Source organism: Gorilla gorilla, chromosome 5 (genome assembly GCF_029281585.2).
Source record: "Gorilla gorilla gorilla isolate KB3781 chromosome 5, NHGRI_mGorGor1-v2.1_pri, whole genome shotgun sequence".
Taxonomy (NCBI): domain Eukaryota; kingdom Metazoa; phylum Chordata; class Mammalia; order Primates; family Hominidae; genus Gorilla; species Gorilla gorilla.
In genome coordinates this window covers 93,900,941-93,921,384 of record NC_073229.2, presented here as the reverse complement: position 1 = coordinate 93,921,384, position 20,444 = coordinate 93,900,941, and the positions used below count along the sequence as shown (strand labels likewise).

The 20,444-nt window shown below is 40.9% G+C and overlaps 1 protein-coding gene across 2 annotated transcripts in view; it reads left to right on the top strand.

Annotated features, from left to right (window-relative positions):
• The window catches only part of LMBRD1 (LMBR1 domain containing 1), a 153,971-nt gene that overhangs the window by 15,687 nt on the left and 117,840 nt on the right, over window positions 1-20,444 (top strand). The window contains exons 3-4 of one of the 2 annotated variants that reach the window (XM_031012196.3): window positions 12,033-13,448; window positions 19,807-19,983. In XM_031012196.3, the coding sequence (XP_030868056.1) occupies window positions 13,380-13,448; window positions 19,807-19,983 (246 nt within the window). In that variant the 5' untranslated portion in view covers window positions 12,033-13,379. The remainder of the gene's footprint in view (window positions 1-12,032; window positions 13,449-19,806; window positions 19,984-20,444) is intronic. The other variant, XM_063707694.1, reaches the window with a different exon arrangement.

The window sequence follows — 20,444 nt, the reverse complement described above, 5'->3', positions numbered from 1 at the left end:
TAATTAAATGAAAATGGATTGCCAAAACGGTCTTCATCCTCACTGTCATCATGTTGAGTGGGCTGAAGAGGAGAGAAAGGAGGGGTTGGTCTTGCTGTCTCAGGGTTGGCAGAGGCAGGAGAAAATCTGCACATAAGTAGAATTGCACAGTTCAAATCTGTGTTGTTCAAGGGCCAACTGTAAATAAAATTATTCTCAATGATCCCGTGGGTCAGAGTCAATCAACTGAAGGGACTTATGGCAGATTGCAGTTTCCCTCAGAAAGAAGAAATTTTACCAATGACTGTCAGTGTCAGCTCCTGCCTGAGAGTTTCCAGTCTGCTCTTCCTGATGGCCTCCTCTATTAATTTCTAACTTGCCTAAGGAGCCCCCACAATTGCACAAGTCAATTCTTTGCTCGCTTTCTCTCTCACACGCATGTGCTCTCTCTCTCTCTCTCCTACTGGTTTAGTTTATTTGATGGAACCCTGACAGTATTCTACCTCCTTCCTCTTTCTTTCATTCTCCATACCTGGACAGCATGTCTTGAAAATTAATCTTTTTGCCATCTCATAAATGTATCTTCTTTCATATTGATAACCTTGGTTTAGCTTTCATCATCTCTTGTCTTGATTGTAGCTGAAATGAACCCTTACTTCATTTTCCCACTTCCTATTCAGCATTCAGTTTATCTTAAAGAGACAGTTATAAAATGCAAGTCTGATTATTTCTCTTCTCTGCTTAAAACACTTCACTGGCTCTTATTGTCTACAGGATGAAGCCTAAGTTTCTTAGTGGGGCACATACATCCCTTTGTGATCTAGTCTCTAAGTGGCCAATTGCTGCCACTTGAGTTACTGATCACTCAAGTAATACTTAACATGGTATTTCAGGCTTCTGTGCCTTTGCACTTGTTGTTGCCTTAATGAGATGTTTGCTTACTCTTCTCCTAGTCTGTTTGATAAACTCTTTTTCATCCTTTAAAACCTAATGGGTGAATATAGTTAACAAAAATGTAGTGTATATTTTCAAAAAGCCAGAAGAAAAGATTTTGAATGTTCACAACACAAAGAAATGATAAATCTTTGAGGTGATGAATATGCTAACTACCCTGATTTGATCATTACACATTGCATACATGTATCAAAATATCACTCTGTATCCCATAAATAAGTACAAGTAATACATGTCAAGTAAAAATGTTTTTAAGATGAAAAAATAAACACAAACAAAAAACGCTACCATGATGATACTTCCTTCTAAAAGCTTTTCTTAACTCATGAATATGTTTCATATTTGATACGGTTTGGCTGTGTTCCTACCCAAATCTCAACTTGAATTGTATCTCCCACAATTCCCACATATTGTGGGAGGGACCCAGTTGGAGGTAATTGAATCATGGGGGCCTGTCTTTCCCATACTATTCTTGTGATAGTGAATAAGTCTCACGAGATCTGATGGGTTTATCAGGGGTTTCCGCTTTTTCTTCTTCCTCATTCTGTCTTGCTGCCACTATGTAAGAAGTGCTTTTCACTCTCTGCCATGATTGTGAGACCTCCCCAGCCATGTGGAACTGTAAGGACAATTAAACCTCCTTTTCTTCCCAGTCTCAGGTATGTCTTTGTCAGCAGCATGAAAATGAACTAATAGGGTGAATTGGAACCAGTAGAGTGGGGCGCTGCTGAAAATTTACCTAAAAATATGGAAGCGACTTTGGAACTGGGTAACAGAGGCTGAAACAGTTTGGAGGGCTCAGAAAAAGACAGGAAAATATGGGAAAGTTTGGAACATCCTAGAGACTTGTTGAATGGCTTTGGCCAAAATGTTTATAGCAATAAGGACAACAAAGTCCAGGCTGAGGTAGTCTCAGATGGAAATGAGGAACTTGTTGAGAAATGGAGTAAAGGTGACTCTTGCTATGTTTTAGCAAAGAGACTGGTGGCATTTTGCCCCTGCCCTAGAGATTTGTGGAACTCTGAATTTGAGAGAGATGATTTAGGGTATCCGGTGGAATAAATTTCTAAGCAGCAAAGCATTCAAGAGGTGACTTGGGTGCTTAGGACATTCAGTTTTATAAGGGAAGCAGAGCATAAAAATTTGGAAAATTTGCAGCCTGACCATGCAATAGAAAAGAAAATCCCATTTTCTGAGGAAAAATTTAAGCCAGCTGCAGAAATTTCCATAAATAACAAGAAGCCAATTGTTAATTCCAAAAACAATGTATAAAATGTCTCCAGGGAATGTCAGAGGTCTTCGCAGCAGCCCCTCTCATCACAGGCCCAGAGGCATAGGATGTAAAAATGGTTTCATGGGCCAGGGCCAGGGTCCATGTGCTGTGTGCACCCTAGGGACTTGGTATCCTGTGTCCCAGCCGCTCCAGCTGTGACTAAAAGGGGCCAAGGTAGAGCTCTGGCAGTGGCTTCAGAGGGTGGAAGCCCTAAGCCTTGGTAGCTTCCATGTGGTGTTGAGCCTGCAGGTGCACAGAAGTCAAGAATTGAGATTTGGGAACCTCTGCCTAGATTTCAGAAGACGTATGGAAATACCTGGATGTCCAGGCAAAAGTTTGCTGCAGAGCTGGGGCTCTCATGGAGAACCTCTGCTAGGGGAATGCAGAAGGGAAATGTGGGTTCAGAGCCCTCACGCAGAGCCCTACTGGGGCACTGCCTAGTGGAGCTGTGAGAAGGGGCCACCATCCTCCAGACCCCAGAATGGTGGATCCACCCACAGCTTGCACTGTGTGCCTGGAAAAGCTGCAGACACTCAATGCTAACTCATGAAAGCAGCTGGGAGAAAGGCTGTACCCTGCAAAGCCACAGGGACGGAGGTGCCCAAGACCATGGGAACCAACTTCTTGCATCAATGTGACCTGCATGTGAGATATGGAGTCAAAGGAGATTATTTTGGAGCTTTAAGATTTGACTGCCCTGCTGGATTTTGGATTTGCATGGGGCCTGTAGCCCCTTCATTTTGGCTGATTTCTCCTATTTGGAATGGCTGTATATACCCAATGCCTGTATCCCCTTTTATCTAGGAAGTTACTAACTTGCTTTTCATTTTGTAGGCTCATAGGCAGAAGGAGCTTGCCTTGCCTCAGATGAGATGTTGGACTGTGAACTTCTGAGTTAATGCTGAAATCATTTAAGACTTTTGGGGACTGTTAGGAAGGCAAGATTGGTTTTGAAATGTGAGGACATGAGATTTGAGAGGGACCAGGGGCAGAATAATATGGTTTGGCTGTGTCCCCACCCAAATCTCAACTTAAATTATATCTCCCAGAATTCCCACATGTTGTGGGAGGGACCCAGTGGGAGGTCAGTGAATCACGGGGCCTGGTCTTTCCTGTGCTATTCTCGTGATAGTGAAAAAGTCTCACAAGATCTGATGGGTTTAGCAGGGGTTTCTGTTTTTGCTTCTTCTTCATTCTCTCTTGCTGTCACCATGTAAGAAGTACCTTTTGCCATCTGCCATGATTGTGAGATGTCCCCAGCCATGTGGAACTGTAAGTCAAATTAAACCTCCTTTTCTTCCCAGTCTCAGGTATGTCTTTATCAGCAGCATGAAAACGAACTAATACAATAATTTTAATTTAGAATATTTTTAAAAACAGGATTCAGATATACCAGTTTAAATTCCCTACTTTATATCTTTATTACATTAAAAACAATGTAATAAAGATTACATGAAACAATAAATTACAGAATATATTTGGCAGCAAATGATAATGTAAAGATAAATGATTCTAGTCTATGAATTGTTTGAAATTTTAAAGATCAATTTTAAATTATTTCACATAGTGTTACACAAATGGTTATCTAGAAATGACTTACTGTAGTCTCATAAATTCTAATAAGACCAATTGGTTTTATAAAATGTTATGACTATAAGTCATTAACATATGGGAATTGAATACTAAAGGTTACACTTTGAATTCAAATATAAGCCGAAAAACTCTGCCTAGAAATAAAACAAACAGAATCATGCTATGAAAAAGAATATATGCTTGAGTCAGGAGAGGGATTCTATTGTTTGAAAAAAGAGCAACACATGCTACAAAAAAAGGAGCATTTTTTGTTAAAACTATTGAGTGTGCTATAGATCATTTTTAAGTGTCATAAATAAAAAGCAGTTATTATAACTTCTACTTATATTGTTAACTGACTTTGACATCAACTTATGGTTGAGTAGTATATGCAAATTTATTTTTATACCTTGAAATACACACCAGGTTCAGGAATTGACACAATAAAAATACTTAGAGGTATTCCATGTGTCTCAATTATGAATAAATTATTTTTTTCATATGCAGAAGAAAAATCTTAAGAAAAAGTGAACATTTAGGCCGGGCACGGTGGCTCATGCCTGTAATCCCAGCACTTTGGGAGGCCAAGGCGGGCGGATCACGTGGTCAGGAGATTGAGACCACCCTGGCTAACACGGTGAAACCCGTCTCTACTAAAAAAATGAAAAAAAAAAAAAAATTAGCCGGGCGTGGTGGCGGTGCCTGTAGTCCCAGCTACTCGGGAGGCTGAGGCAGAAGAATGGCGTGAACCCCGGGAGGCGGAGCTTGCAGTGAGCCGAGATGGCACCACTGCACTCCAGCCTGGCGACAGAGTGAGACTCCGACTCAAAAATAAAAAAAAAAAGAAAAGAAAAAGTGAACATTTATTAGTGTACATGGAAATGTTTGTTTTATCAGGAGAAGAAAAGTTTATAAACAGTAGCCATTGAGAGCTTATAATTATAGAAATATGGAAATGTAAAGTTTACAATTCACATTATGATACTGTGTGCAATCTAATTTTAGGATAGTAAATTAGAAAGTTGTCTCTGTGTTCACAAATAAAACACCCAGATATTAACATTTCAGTGGCATTCTTCTTCTCCCTGGAATTTTTTTTTTCTATTCAATGAAATCGATGAACTAGGGTTTTTTTTTTATTTTTTATTTTTATTTTTATTTATTTATTTATTTTGAGAACTAGTCTCACTCTGCTGCCCAGGCTGGAGTGCAGTGGTGTCATCTTGGGTCACTGGGTCACTACAACCTCTGTCTCCTGAATTCAAGCGATTCTTATGCCTGAGCCTCCCAAGTAGCTGGGACTACAGGCATGAGCCACCATGCCAAGCTAATTTTTCTATTTTTAGTAGAGATGGGGTTTCACCATGTTGGCTAGGCTGGTCTCGAACTCCTGACCTCAGGTGATCCACCTGCCTTGGCCTCCCAAAGTGCTGGGATTACAGGCATGAACCAGAAGTAGGTTTTTGAATATACTTTATATGTTGGGCCTCAAAAAAGCTATTTTTATTTTGAATAACAAAACGTAGACCATGACTATTTAATTTTTCATAGATTGGCACTTGTGCGAAACTTTTGGCTTTCTACAGGATTATATATAAATGAGCAAATATTCTAGCCGAACCAAATGTGTCTCTCAACCATACATTCCCATGACCTTATAAACACAAAAAGCCTTATCACAAAAGAAGAAATGTCTTAGGGTTGTGATGGTTTATTTAGTTAGATGACATGGAAGGATTAGGAGGGAAAAGGAGATCACGTAGTATTGGGAAGAGAAGGCAGGTGTGCTCAGACATCCTCAGCACCGCATTAATGTTCACCTTGGATCATTGCTAAATCCTTTTGACAGATCAAGTATAGGCACTATATAGAACACAACAGAATGCTAAATTCTAAATCAACACATTATGGATCATGACAGACTTGCACAAAGTCACTAGGATCTGAGGCCAGTAATGTTTAACTATAGCCCGCCTAAAGGAATTAAAATCACTAAGGAAGGAACTTGTCAATCAGGAGGCTTATTGGTTAGAAATGGAAGCACAGAAAAAAATGACAGTTGGAAAGAGAAATTTTAAGGTTTTCCAAGAGTTTTATTTGGACTTCAATAGTTCAATGTTTTCAGGTAACAAATTTTAAAAATTTGGTATATAATCATCAGCTATGTTTTTAAAACATCAACATGTTAACATCCAATGGTACAACACACATAATGAATTTGGATGCATAGTTAAACTGTGGTCTAAATATATTAAATAATTTCAGATTACAAACTATATCCCTAGTCTAGTCCCCATTATGCAGTTAGCTTGACTCCACTTTCAGGAGCTAAGTTGTGAAGTCATTTCTGTAGGGCTCTTTTGGATTGCAGACCCTGAAGTAGGCTTGAGTCACCCACCCTTCTATTCTCTATTCTACAGTTGAAGCCCTAGTTAAGTCTCTATGTACTACTTCTTGGTTTTGGGATTTTGATAAGAAAACAGTCTCTTTCCTGATTCTTTTTATCTTTTTTGTCTTGTTAAAATAAATTTATTCTGCCATGCTGTTCTTCTTTCCTGTTAATACTTTCAGTATTCTTTTTGTTCTTTCTACCAATTCCTATGTAAGATTATTTTTATAAATTTTGTCTCCCAGTTTATGCCACTTGATCACAATCCCATCTTTGGTTTTCATTTGCTTGTTTTTTGAGATGGAGTCTGGCTCTGTCACCCAGGCTGGAGTGCAGTGGCGCTATCTCGGCTCACTGCAACCTCCGCCTCCCAGGTTCATGCCATTCTCTTGCCTCAGCCTCCTGAGTAGCTGGGACTACAGGCACCCACCACCACGCCCGGCTAAGTTTTTGTATTTTTGGTAGAGACAGGGTTTCACCATGTTAGCCAGGATGGTCTCCATCTCCTGACCTCGTGATCCACCTTCCTCGGCCTCCCAAAGTGCTAGGATTACAGGCGTGAGCCACCGTGCCCTGCTCTGTCTTTGGTTTTCTAAAACCACCTCATAAAGGGAATGAGACACCACTGTTATACCTCCTGGCCTTCAAACTCACCCCCAATCCCCCAGTTCCAGGAGGGGCACTCATTGAATGCCATGGAGGGTAAAGATCAAGGGAGGATTGTCCCTACTTCATGAACATTTTTCTTAATAGTTTTGGCATTTATGTTCACGGTAGTCTTATTTTTTTGGTTTTATCTTTGCCTGGTTTTGGCTTGAAAATGACCTTTCTGTAGGCAATCATTGCCTGGTTTTGTTCCCCCCTCGGTGCTGCTCCCCAACTTTCCATGTGTGCTTCCCCCAGCAGAGGATGTTCCATCTCTCCGCAGCTTCCACAGGAATAAGCACATGAATAGGGTGATTCTCAGGGGCAATCCTCCAAAGCATTCAGTGATGAGTTCAATGGGCGTGTGTGTGTGTGCGTGTGGGGAGAATATGGGGAGGAGCTAGTCCATACCCTTTCTTCACCAAGATACTGGGAATTTCTGTGTGCTAGTCACCTGCAGCAATTACAAGAGGCAGGGCCTCTCCCAAAATTCAGGTCACACTCTCCCTTCAAATTCTGTGTCTTCCTTCAACTGGCTCTAGGGGACGGAAACCATTCAAAAGCTGAGGGTTGGAGAAATGAGGGCAGAAATAGTTGCTCCTTCATAAACTTTGCTTTTCTTCAAAGGCTACTAGCTCTCTTAATAAAGCCAAGGGAGTCTAGTTTTGATAGAAGTTTTTCTGGAATGTTCTATGGCAGACGCACCTGACAGCAATAACTTAACTTGTGCATACTCTGAGAAAGACCTTATGGTCTAAGAAGAATGTATGTTCAGAATTACAAGCTAAGGAGTCTAGAAGTGGCCAACCCAGGGATTCATTCCTTATGTATGAAGAATATCTGAACTCCCGGCCCATTCCCATGAACACAGGCCATACAGGGGATTAAAGCCCTTTGTTTTGGGTTAAATGAAGGTTGCCCCGTGTTGTTAGGGGGAGAGTGCTACGTGAAAATGCTGTATAAACTGCATACTTTTTACAAATGGTAGTGTTTCTCCTATATGTTCTCCTTGTATGTAAGTTTCTCAATAAACCCTATGTCTTTTTTGCTGGCTCTGGGTCTCCTCTTAGGCCTCTTGAACATAGTGCCATTCCTACTGAAGTCAATAGGGGTCTGGCATGACAGATACCTTCTCTTAATAAACCTCTTGGGGTTGACTAGCTTTTTTGACCATTTCTTTGAACTTAAAATGGAACAGAGTCCACAGAAATCCTGGTATCTTTCCATGAGTTGTTGGGTGAGGGGTTAAGTAAGTGCATTCTACAGTAACTACAGGCGAACAGGAAAGGGGTATTAGTTTTCTACATTCTCACTGAACACATCAGAATGTGCATACAAAAAGCCCCAGAAGCTCTTAAAGGGAAGTATTTTAGGGTAGGAAGGATTGTGTAAATTTATAAGAGCGATTTTTGTTTCTAAATTATTCAAATTGAAATATTTATAAATGAGCATGTATTCCTTTTGTAATTGTAAACAGCAAATAAAAATATTATTTTTAAAAAACTCTGGTCTGATTCAGAGGCTTCTTAGATTTAAAAACATCATTCAAGAGAATGTGTTCAGTCCTTGCTGATCTGATTTATATGTTAAATGACTGGACTTAAGAATAAAGAGAATGTTGATATGCATGCCTATACCTACCCAAAATGACTTTTTCTTCTCACTCTACTCATCTTTCTGATTCAAATTACTATTCCTCTGTAACTAGTCACTCTTGTCAACAACACAGAAATATGAGGCTTTTCCGAACTGAAAGTCAAGCAACTGCCCAATACAACTTTGGCAGTCAGAGGCAGCAAAAGGGTTCAGCCAGTTTATTTAATGGACTTAATTCAATGGAGGGCACATCAGATGTTAAAAATATTTAGTCCAGATTCAGTAAAAGCTCCAATATCACATATAGTTTAAAGCAGTGGGGAAGATTTTTTATCATAATAATTTATTTGACCCAATATATCCCAAATATTATCATTTTAATATGTAATCAATATATAATTGTTAATGAAGTATATAGCTTTTGGTACTAAATCTTGGCAACTCTGTCTATATTTTAAGTTTTCAGCACATGTCAGTTCAGAGCAGCCTATTCCATGTGCTCAGCAGCCCCACGCTAGTGGCTGCCACACTGAAGTGCAGCTCTGAGGGCTCTGACTCTCTTGATCTAAGGAAGGTGAAGGGCCTGAAACACTCTTTTCTGCCAGAAGTGAGGGAACAGCCTCTGCCTCACAACAACTCTCCTCAGGCCCAAGGGTGAGAGATTTTTGCCCCTAGAAAGCAGGGTTTACAAGAAGAAAGTGTCCACAGTTACCACTGCTGCCCACCTGGCGTCCATCTTCCTTCTAGAGATCAGACAGTAAACAAAGGATGATAAGGCCCCCCAAAAAGGAAACTCAATGTCTTCAGATCTGTCTACATCCTTGATCTCCAAAATTTAGGTATGGAGGAAATAGATTAAAGGTGAACTTCTTATTTTGCTATTTGCTATTTGGCCTTGGCCCTAATGGTCAGGCCATGGCTGTTTCCTCCTGTGGCATGGGGGACTGCGTAATTTAAGCACCAATCACATGCACACATCTACATGCATTTCGGTATAACTCATCACCATCTAACAAGAGATCCAACTTTAAATAAGGGGAAAATGAAATCTGTACCTGTAGGGTGCTTTCTGTTTGCAGGTAACTAGTAATCAACCTGTCATTGAATCCCGGCATCCCATTCATACTGGGTACATGTATTAGTTAGCTATTGCATAACAAACCATGCAAGACTTCCTAGCTCATGATGGAGTTGCTCAGCCATTTGGGCAGGGCTCAACTGGGCCATTCTTGTGGGCTCAGGTGGGCTCCTTCAGGCATATGTGATCAGCTGCTGTTGACTAGGCGGCTCTGCTTCTGAGTGTGAGTTGGCTGTCAACTGGAGCAGTTTGGCTCTCCTCCCCATGGTATCTCATTCTCCAGCAGGCTAACATGGGCTTGCAGTCATGGAGATGGTAGGGTTCTCCAGAAATGGGACATTTCAGCAAATTTTGACTGTCCTCAAGATCCTTAGGGGAGTCTTTTCCCTTTCAGCTCCAGAACCCTCTCACTGGGTCCTGACTCTGGGCTCCCTTTCTTGCCTCCAGGTGAGCAGGAGACCTGGATCCTGGTCCCCAGAAAAAATGGAGGCCCCAGGGCTTCCATGGAGGAGGGTCAGATTTTTATTTTTACTTGTCTACATTCTAACTATGAATTCTCCCTTATATGCATAATTAATAAGAGATTCAAGAATTTATTCTATAACTCTTAGACCCCTCAGCCAAATAAAATTTCTACTAATGTATTAGCAAGAGGAGAAGATTCATAAACAGATTTATTTAATGAGAACAGTTGCTGATCTGTGGAATTCCATCCTTAACTCCAAAGAGCGGTGTATTTGTGGGTGAGGTGGAGGGGTGGGTGGGTTGGAGTGGGGTGTTACCTTCTAACCCTTAGCCTAGTAAGAGAGGACTCAAGGGAGCTACTTGGAGAATTTGAAATATGGCCCCTGAAATTGAGGACACAGAGGGCTAGTGTCTGACCCAGTAGAGAGAACTACAGTGGACTGTAGCATCAGGGGCTGACTTTCTTGGGTATAATCAAAAAGGGCTGATTCCTTTGATTGTAGAACTAGGAGAATGGAGCTACATTGGGATTGGCCTGTGCTCCCAAAGTTGTTGGTGCAAGGTATGTATCATCATTCCTACAGACGGGATTTAGACTATTTGGGGAAAGGGGAAGAACTGGCTTGGGGTTGTCTTAGGCCTCTCCTCCAACTTAAATGAGCTTCTAGAAGAAGATTACAAGACCTCAGCAGGAAAAGGCATAATTAAGTATACCTCAGTATGCTCTGGGGCTTGTGGAGGAGATATAAGTGACTACCTGTCAGTGGCTCAAGTCCCTGCAAGTTTGTGTCTTTCCACAGTCAGACTTTTGTTGATGCTATTTCAGTCATAAAAGCCATGAGCTGTATGAAGGTCCGAAGGAGGTAATTTTCCTTAGTAGTACCCATTCATTTGGTAGTCAGAACCAAGGACACAAAGCTCTAGCCACTCCACAAGTCAGTCAATATTGCAAACCAAACATAGTAGTACACATATAAATATTATAGGCTAAACATTCTAAAAGAAAATAACATTTAACATCAAGAGAAAGGTTAGGAAAACAGGATTAACCAATCCAAGGAGAGCAACATGGACAAGGAGAGTGTCCTGGGCTGATCAGGATGCATATCAACATTTTGTAAGGAAGAGTCTTTGATTTGAGCAGAACCTTTGGTGGCACATGCTAGATGCTGATCATGAGTGACAGTAAGACAGTGTCTGTTAAGATGGCTATCTTGAGCTGTTGAAGTTCTACTCTTTTTATAGCCTCAGAGTCCTCTGGTGATGACTGATAGTAAAGAGTGTGCCTGCAATAGCAAATACTTGGAACCAACCCAAATGTCCATCAGTGATAGACTGGATTAAGAAAATGTGGCACATATACACCATGCAATACTATGCAGCCATAAAAAAGGATGAGTTCATGTCCTTTGTAGGGACGTGGATGAAGCTGGAAAACATCATTCTCAGCAAACTATTGCAAGGACAGAAAACCAGACACCACATGTTCTCACTCATAGGTGGGAATTGAACAATGAGAACACTTGGACACAGGAAGGGGAACATCAAACACTGGGGCCTGTTGTAGGGTGGGGGAAAGTGGGGAGGAATAGCATTAGGAGATATACCTGATGTAACAGACTAGTTAATGGGTGCAGCACCTCAACATGGCACATGTATACATATGTAACAAACCTGCACGTTGTGCACATGTACCCTAGAACTTAAAGTATAATAATAATAATAATAAAAGAGTGTGCCTGGTTATGCCCTTATCTGGTTGGGTGCAGTCTCTATTGATTAGGTGAACATCTGGTCCCTTTTGGCATGATTCCTTTTGAAATGTAAACAGAATCTTTTTCTAAGAAGTAGTTACTTATGTCAAGGGTGCTCAATACAACCTGGAATAGAGATACAACCTGGAAGCGATATCTGTCTTCACTTTAAGGAAGCTATGACAGAGGTCTCCAGGGATATGAATTATTAGGAAGAAAGAGTGAAATTCAAACATTTGCAGGTCTAGAGGGCTTAAAGACAGCTTATGATGGTACCAGTTCAAGTTAAAACTGTATTCTCCCCTATTCCCTTCTTATTCTGTCCAGGCAGGAAGGACCATCCTACTTTTTCCCTCAGGCTTCCAGCCGGAAGTAGATTCTAGGTAGAGGATAACTCATCACCACATAATACATTGGAAAAAGATGATGGTATTTTTTCTCAGAGTTGTTTCTTGACTACATCACAGTGGTGAAACATGCACTCACACCCCTGTGGACTCAGGTAAGCCATCCCAAGAGTTTCCTCCCCGTGGACTCAGGTAAGCCATCCCAAGAGTTTCCTCCTTCTTCTTCATTGTGGGCCTATGGCAGTGTGTTTCGTTTGCTGATGCATATACCTTTACATACAAAGCTATCATGGAAATTCACAGGCATGCACACATCTGAATAGAAAGGCTATAACATCATGTGATAAGTTCATGTCCAGCCAACCAGTTATCCCGGCTGGGCACCAGTGCCAGTAAATGAGAGTGATTTGGGCAGCTAGTCAACTTTTATTCAGTCAGCTGTCTCATGCGTCCGTGTGAAGAGACCACCAAACAGGCTTTGTGTGAGCAACATGGCTGTTTATTTCACCTGGGTGCAGGCGGGCTGAGTCCGAAAAGAGAGTCGGCAAAGGGTGGTGGGATTGTCATTGGTTCTTACAGTTTTTCGGATAGGAGGTGGAGTTAAAATGTTTTGGGGGAAGGGGGTAGATCTCACAAAGTACATTCTCAAGGGTGGGGAGAATTACAAAGAAACTTCTTAAGGGTGGGGGAGATTATAAAGAACATTGATCAGTTAGGGTGGGGCAGAAACAAATCACAATGGTGGAATGTCATCAGCTAAGCTATTTTCACTTCTGTGGATCTTCAGTTGCTTCAGGCCAGCTGGATGTATACGTGCAGGTCACTGGGGATATGATGGCTTAGCTTGGGCTCAGAGTCCTGACATCAGCCATTCTTGCAACCTGGTAAGGAGTTCTGCTAATCACACACATTCCACCTTGTACACGAGGGCCAAACTTCCTTTTGGTGAAGAAGTATAAACCTCTAAAATTGACTTGGATCTCCAGGTCCACCTAGCCCATTCTTTGTGGAGTTCCCTTGCTGTTCTAGTCTATCAGCTTAGGCTGAGTCAAATATCTCAATAGGTTGCCCAGCTATGAGCCAACACCCTCCTCTGCAGCCCTCCCACATCTCAGCTTGCAGGGAAGCCAGCGAGGGCAGCGTGGTGATGTCACTGCGTCCGCACGCGCCCCGCCCCTGAGCAGTCTCCTTGGCAACCACTTGCTCCTCCCCCTCCGCCCCTTTAACCTTTAGGGTGCGCGGGTGCAGTATATCTCGCGCTCTCTCCCCTTTCCCCCTCCCCTTTCCCCACCCCGGGCGCTCAGGTTGGTCTGGACCGGAAGCGAAGATGGCGACTTCTGGCGCGGCCTCGGCGGAGCTGGTGATCGGCTGGTGCATATTCGGCCTCTTACTACTGGTAGGGGAGGCGCTTGGAGTTTTCCCCATGTTTGGACTGGGGGAGGAAGGGAGGGGCAGGCCCTGCAGTTGGCCTCTCCGGGCCCCGGAGACCCTCTTCGCCCCGCCCCGCTTTTAGCTTGGAATGTGGAGGGCTCCTTAGTGTTGGGGGCTTGGGCGGGCGGCGGGGACAGGGGGATGTCGATTTCCGGTCTCTTTTGCTGTCATTTCACCGATGACGTCTAGGGTTGCAGGGTCGTTTTTGGAAGCTCTTGCGGTCATCGCTGACTTGGGCAATGGGGCCGGTGGGGTTTGGGGGCGGAAGAGACCCTCGGGGTTGAGAAGTATGTGGTGGCCTTTCGTCCCCTGTAAAACAGTGGCACACGGTGTGGGGCGGCAGCGCTGGATCTTTGCAAGTTAAGTAGGCGCTGGCGTTGTTTACTTGTCACCTTCTCTGTATGTTTTTTCCCTCATTTTCCCTACCCTTGGGGCTAGTGAGTCTCCAACCTCTGTGCCTATTGTGTGATTCTGCCTTGATGACGTGAGTTGCTCGTTCTGACTTCCAGGTGTCACATTCTCTTCTAATCTTTTTTTTGATTGGTGTAGATACCTGTGGAGGGCGGAGCTGTAGCCCTCTTTATTACCAGTGTCGGAGTATATACTACTACCTGTCTGACCTCAGGTGCTTTCTTTTCCAACGATCTTATTTCTGCATATTCAGTGAGCAAAGTGTAGATAGAAATGGCTCAAAGTGGCCTGGCTATTACTTCCCTGTTCATATTAAAACCCTTTGGTTTATTTGGGAGTTCAATTTATTTCCTTTCATAACTTCTCTACCTTCTCAAATCTTCTCTTTTCTCATCGTCCGAGGCTGTAGTTACTTTCTGTTCCCACGTATTTTGACCTTTTTGCATTGCAAAACGAAAACCTCCAGTTCTGGAAATCAGGCTTGTTTGGTTTTACTTTAATTGTCAGATCCAGTTGGTGTCTGGTACCTATGTATTATGTTCTAGTAGATTTTTGCAGTAGAGACTAAAAAAAGAAAAGAAAAGAATGGTGTGAAAATTTAAGAAAAGGATCCTCTTGTTACTGCCATCACTGTCACAGATAAAAACACTGCCTTTACCCTGGAACATGTTAGTCCTCTCTTGGAGGAAATGAAACCCTAAAGGTTGACTGTGGTCTCTGCAGCCACCCAGTCCTGTATTTGGAGAGCCCCCTGGCTTTTCCAGTCCATCAGATTTAGTTTGTTTAGAAGAAAATAAATAAGCATGTAATGTATGAAAGTTACGTGAGACTATCTTGGCAGTTATAAATTAATAAACATTTACGGTACGGAAGTGGTGTGAATTGTAAGAGGATGTAAACCAAACAAAATACGGCTTTAAAGAGGGCCTGAAGATAAGTGAGAAAACTGAAATTCTTGAAACATGTATTTTATGGACCGAAAGCCAAAGTGTGACTATAAATAAAGCAGGACTTAAGAGAATAGACAGCAATATTGGAAGAAAATGAGAATTGTGGTAGAGTTTGGATAGATGAAGAAGAGAGGCCATTTAAGTTGGCAATATTACAGCAAGGACAAATAAAATCAGAAGGGAATTAGGAGTTTGACACTTGAATGTTGTGGATAAAAGCATTAGGAAGAAGGACTTTTGTTTAAATTTCTGCAAATCTCTTTAAATCCTGGTTTATTAGAAGAAAGGCTGGTTTCTTTTGTTGCCTTCTACATTCAGTCTTTTGGGGTATGTTATTTTAGTCGAAGTGTAGGGAGAAAATACAGCTGCAATGATAGGTAGTCAGAAACAGAGGAGCATTTTTCAGATAATTATGGATGTTTTTTGACACTACACCAAAGCTCAACAAGTGGAAGATTCATGTCAGCTGCAAGGTGGAATCTGAAACCCTATCAATGAGCTTTTCATTCATTGTTACATTAAAATCCATTAGCCCATCTTGCACTTTGAAAGGCTGTTTTACCCGTGCATGGTTTTATAACATGATGCCATGGCCACTTAGAAAATGTTGGTTTACTGAGTTATGCACATCTTTTAAATATGGATACATTTCATTACACAATATCAAAATATCACATTTCATTAAATTACAACTGATCTTGTCAGAAATGTCTCTGAAAATTCTAAGTATTGAAGAGTTGTCAAGCTCATAGTTGTGGATGTAAGTCTTTCAAAATCCAATTTTCATTTGAAAGTTTGACTCATAATTATCATTGGTATCAAATACTGTCAGTTTTTCTTTAAGTGATAGATTCCGTTTGTTCATTTGACAAAATCTGCCAAAAAGCGAAGTCTGAATAACCAGTTTGACAATTGTTCTTTCAAGTAAAAATGGTGTTCCTTGAAGAGTAGTTGGTTTAGCTTTTAACTCTAAACTTTTCCTGGAGATAGCCATCACATCTTCGTATGCAGCAGAAGGACTTTATGTATGCATGCTTCATATTTTACCCCACAAAGTATTAAAAAGAGTCAAGGGTTGAATTTCAATAAAATGAATTTATACTGCTTTGTGAAGCACAGTCTTAATTTAAATTGTCCCTTTTTGAACTTGTGGTGAAGAATACAATGATTACTGGTGCAGTTTGGTGCCACTGTCTTGATTCACGCTAATGTACCAGTAGTTTTACCCACTGTGGCTATGAACCATGAGTGCAAATGTCAGCACAGTGAAAAAGGCAAATGGCATCTTAGTATTTATTATGAGAATAGTTTTCAACTTCTGAATCTCCAGAAAGGATTCTGGGGACTACCAGGGCCTAGGGATTTCACACTTGGAGAACTTCTGCCAATCATCTACTAAATATTCAGGACATGGGCCAGGTGTGGTGGCTCACACCTGTAATCCCAGCACTTTGGGAGGCTGAGGCAGGTGGATCAGTTGAGCTCAGGAGTTGAGACCAGCCTGGGCAGCATGGCAAAGCCCCATTCCTACTAAAAATATAAAAAATTAGCCGGGCGAGGTGGCAAATGCCTGAGGTTCCAGCTACTCAGAAGGCTGAGGTGGGAGGATGCTTGAGCCCAGGAGGTGGTTTGTGGAGGCAGTTGCAGCAAGCTCTGATAGTGCCTGGGCAACAGAGGGAAACTTCGTCTCAAAAAAAAAAAAAAAAAAAAAAAAGAATCAGGACATGAATGTTGCCTACTTTTGTGATCGTGGGCAAAAAGAATGGACTTCAGTTTCTTCACACATAAGGAATTGTTAGATTTGGTATCTCATGCCTGTAATCTAACTATGTCTGTCTTTACTACATCAAATCTAAACTGTTCTATCTAGCTTCAATGTCCTCTATAATTTGGCTCACACCACCTTTAAATTGTATTTGCCATTACAATAGGAGACTCTCCATTTTTGTAAAGCAAAATTATTCTTGTTCCTTAAAGTGTGGGCATCATCTGGGAACTTGTTAGAAATACCAAATATGTGACCCCAGTCCTGCTGAATCAGATCTGCAGTTTAACAAGATCCCATACAGTATATCATCTATTCTCATTAGTTTAATAAAGATTCATCTCTTCTCATTCCTTCTTCTGCCCCAGTGGTTTGCAAACTTGACCTTTCATCAGAACCACCTGGGGAGTTTTAAAAATCTCAGTGTTCAGACCAATTTATTTTGAATCTTTTGGGAGAAGCTGGGGGGACTATTTGAAACTTTTCTTTATAATTGTTAACAGAGTTATATATTTGTTTCTTTTATCAAATTATCTAATAACAACTACTACTGTTTGTTAAGCAGTTACTATGGCCAGCCACTATGGTAAACCCTTTATATCTCATTTAATCCTTATAACTTGTTATGAAAGAAGTATTCCTATAGACGAGGATACTTGGTTCTATTTTATATTGTAGTAATGATTGATAACATGAACAAAAAGCTCTTTAAGGTTTTCAGTTTTAAAACCATTATAAAGGGATTCTGAGACCAAAAAGTTTGGGAATCTCTGGCTTAACTCTTCTGCCTGGTTGCCGTTTCCTAGTTTGTCTGCCTGATATTGGCAAAATCCTTTGTTTGCAGTAATACCTACAAAATGCAGGTTTTCTTTCATTCTTGAAATCCAATAAAAAATTTATTGGAACACTTTGTGTCAAGTACTGCTGAGGATGTAAAGATGAGGCTCAGCTTTCAAAGACTTCAGAATGAATTTGGGGAATGTTAAAAATATTATGAATTCCTTTAAAAACAAGCTCATTCAAATATTAATACAAAATCACATTTTATGAAAAATAAAATTTCCAAAATCAAGAATTTGAGCCTAGATCCTTTTTGTTTGTTTGTTCCAAAGTCTTAACTCCCTTCTCACTCAATTCTTTCCTGCTATTCTGTCACCAGTTGAAAGGCCAGCAGTATGAAGCAATGACATGCAGCAATTTGGATGGGTTTTAAATGCACTGTGCCAAATGACACTAGCCAGACTGAAAAGACAACATACTATATGAAGACATTATGATATTCTAGAAAAGGCAGAAACTACAGGGACAGAAAACAGATAGTGGTTGTCAGGGTGGTCCTGGTGGGCTGAGGGAGATCCCCAAACACTGGTGGGATCTCAACCCCAGCTGGTTTTCAGGCGCTTGACACTGTCATGAGAAGACATTAAAGGGCAAGTCAGAAAATAGTGTAAGTGTGGAGATTTATTAAAGGGAAAAGTACACACTCGTGTGGGCATTCTTAAGAGAGAGACACACGGTGAGGTTTGGAGTTTCTACCTTTATGGGTTTCTTTATCCAAGGGACATATTTATGAAAATTCCTGGAAAAAAGTAGAGACTTCTTGAAATTGTGGTGCCACCCATTTTTACATCAAATATGAGTGGTCTTGGAACTGCCATGGTGCTGGTAGGTGTGTGATTGAGCATGTTAATGAGCATATAATGAGGTCCTAGGTGAAACCTAGGTCAAATCCATTGCCATGTTGGCTCCAGTGGGTCTTAACCGGCTTGGTCCACGCCCTGGTTTTTCAGGGTCTTATTAGCCTTTAGCCTGTAGTCATGGAAAACTGCTCTCTGGAATTTTTTAGCCCTTGTGAACATCATGCATTATTCTTGTCTCAAGGGCTGGGGGCAGAGAGAGGAGTTAACTACAAAGGGACAAAGGAATTTTCTGAGATGATGGAATTGTTCTTGTATCTTGCTTGCGGTAGAAGGATTTGGAAGCTGCAAAACTGGTTTGGTGGTTTTATTAGTTTCATTTGGGCCCTGGAATTGTAGGATGCTCAGAAAGAAAGTAACCGCTGTTGAAAAAGTGAAAGGTCAAAACAAGGCTTTTACAACTACCAGAGCTCTTATTTAGAACAATGGTTCTCAAGTTTGGCTCAGATTGAAATCCTCAGGCATTTAAAGTACTGATGCCTGGAGGAGCCTTATTCTCCATTGATAGAATTGATTGGGGAATGTAGGGAAGGTATAAGGGTACTTAAAAGTTACCCAGGTGATTCTGACTCACAGTGAAGGCTGAAATAACATAGTCTCTGTCTGCAACTCCCTATGAGTAGAGTAGAAGTTCTCAAAATACAGCCCTGGACCAGCAGCAGCCTCACCTGGGGAAGCTGTTACAAATGCAGATTTTCTGGCTCCACTCCAGACTTCTTGAATCTGAAACTCAGAGGATGGGGCCTAGCAATCTGTGCTTTAACAGTTCCTCCAAGTGATTCCGATGCCTCCTAACGTTAGAGAATCATTAAAGTCCTATGCTCTGTGTTAGTCACTAGAATGGCATTGGTAACTATTAAGAGTACCTGGCTGACTAGAGATGTCAACCTCTACCTCTGAGTGAACTTTTTTCACTGGAAAGCTCCTTGCTGTGCACATGTATCCATTTTCAGCGTTGACTTTTCTTTGTTTAATGCTCTTTAAAATTTAAATTATAGTATAATGTGATAATTGCATGGTGATTACTGGCAGTTAATCTTTAGCTCAATGCTATTCTTTGAACTGTCAGAACAGGACAGAAGTTAATTTTCATCCAAGTTATATTTTGTAATGCTTCAGTAATAAGCCTAGAATAGAACAGCTTCTACTCATATCTCCTTTAGGTTGGAAAAATCTACAGGGAAAAAATATTCAAAGCTAGTTATAACTGTGATGTGTGAAACCATTAACGTTTGCACTGTGTTTAATGAGGAAATATGTAGCTGAGCACTGTTATTAATAGTATTGTGTGTGTATGCCTACATGATGTACTGCATTCATGAAGTAGGCTTTGAAAATTATACATCTTGGACAAGTTTTTAAGGGATAGTGGGCTTTCCTTACACAACTAAAATAACCTTTACTTCACATAAGGTTTCCTGCTAGAAACTTTCAAACACATACAAAAATCAGAGAAAATACACTGGGTAGTAACAAACATCTCTTTTTGTTCTATTTCAGGCTATTTTGGCATTCTGCTGGATATATGTTCGTAAATACCAAAGTCGGCGGGAAAGTGAAGTTGTCTCCACCATAACAGCAATTTTTTCTCTAGCAATTGCACTTATCACATCAGCACTTCTACCAGTGGATATATTTTTGGTTTCTTACATGAAAAATCAAAATGGTACATTTAAGGTAAATATAATCTTACTTTGCAGATTTTTTTTCCTTTCAAATTTCTGGCACACTTGGCAGTCCGATATATATTGTGTTTCATTTTTGTATCTGGGAATGAATGAGAATGGAAATACGACATAGAAGCTGAGAATGTGACATCTAACCTGAGAGACTAGAAGCAGACTTACAACTGACATAAGAACTATTAATTCAGCCGCCCTGCAAATGCTTTAAGTAATCATAATAGGTTATATATTTTTTGCTGCTCGTAACTCCCTTGAAGCTTATTTGATTTGCATTAATGCAATAAGTAAATAATTGAGAACGGCTTTTGTTAGTGGCAGATCAGGATCCTAATCTCCGTTTCATATTGAGTACTTTGAGTCAGTATGGTGTAGTGAATTAGGCTGGGAATTATAAGATCTGAGTTCTAGTCTTGACCCTTAACTGTCTAGCTGTGGACCTTTAGCCAAACCACT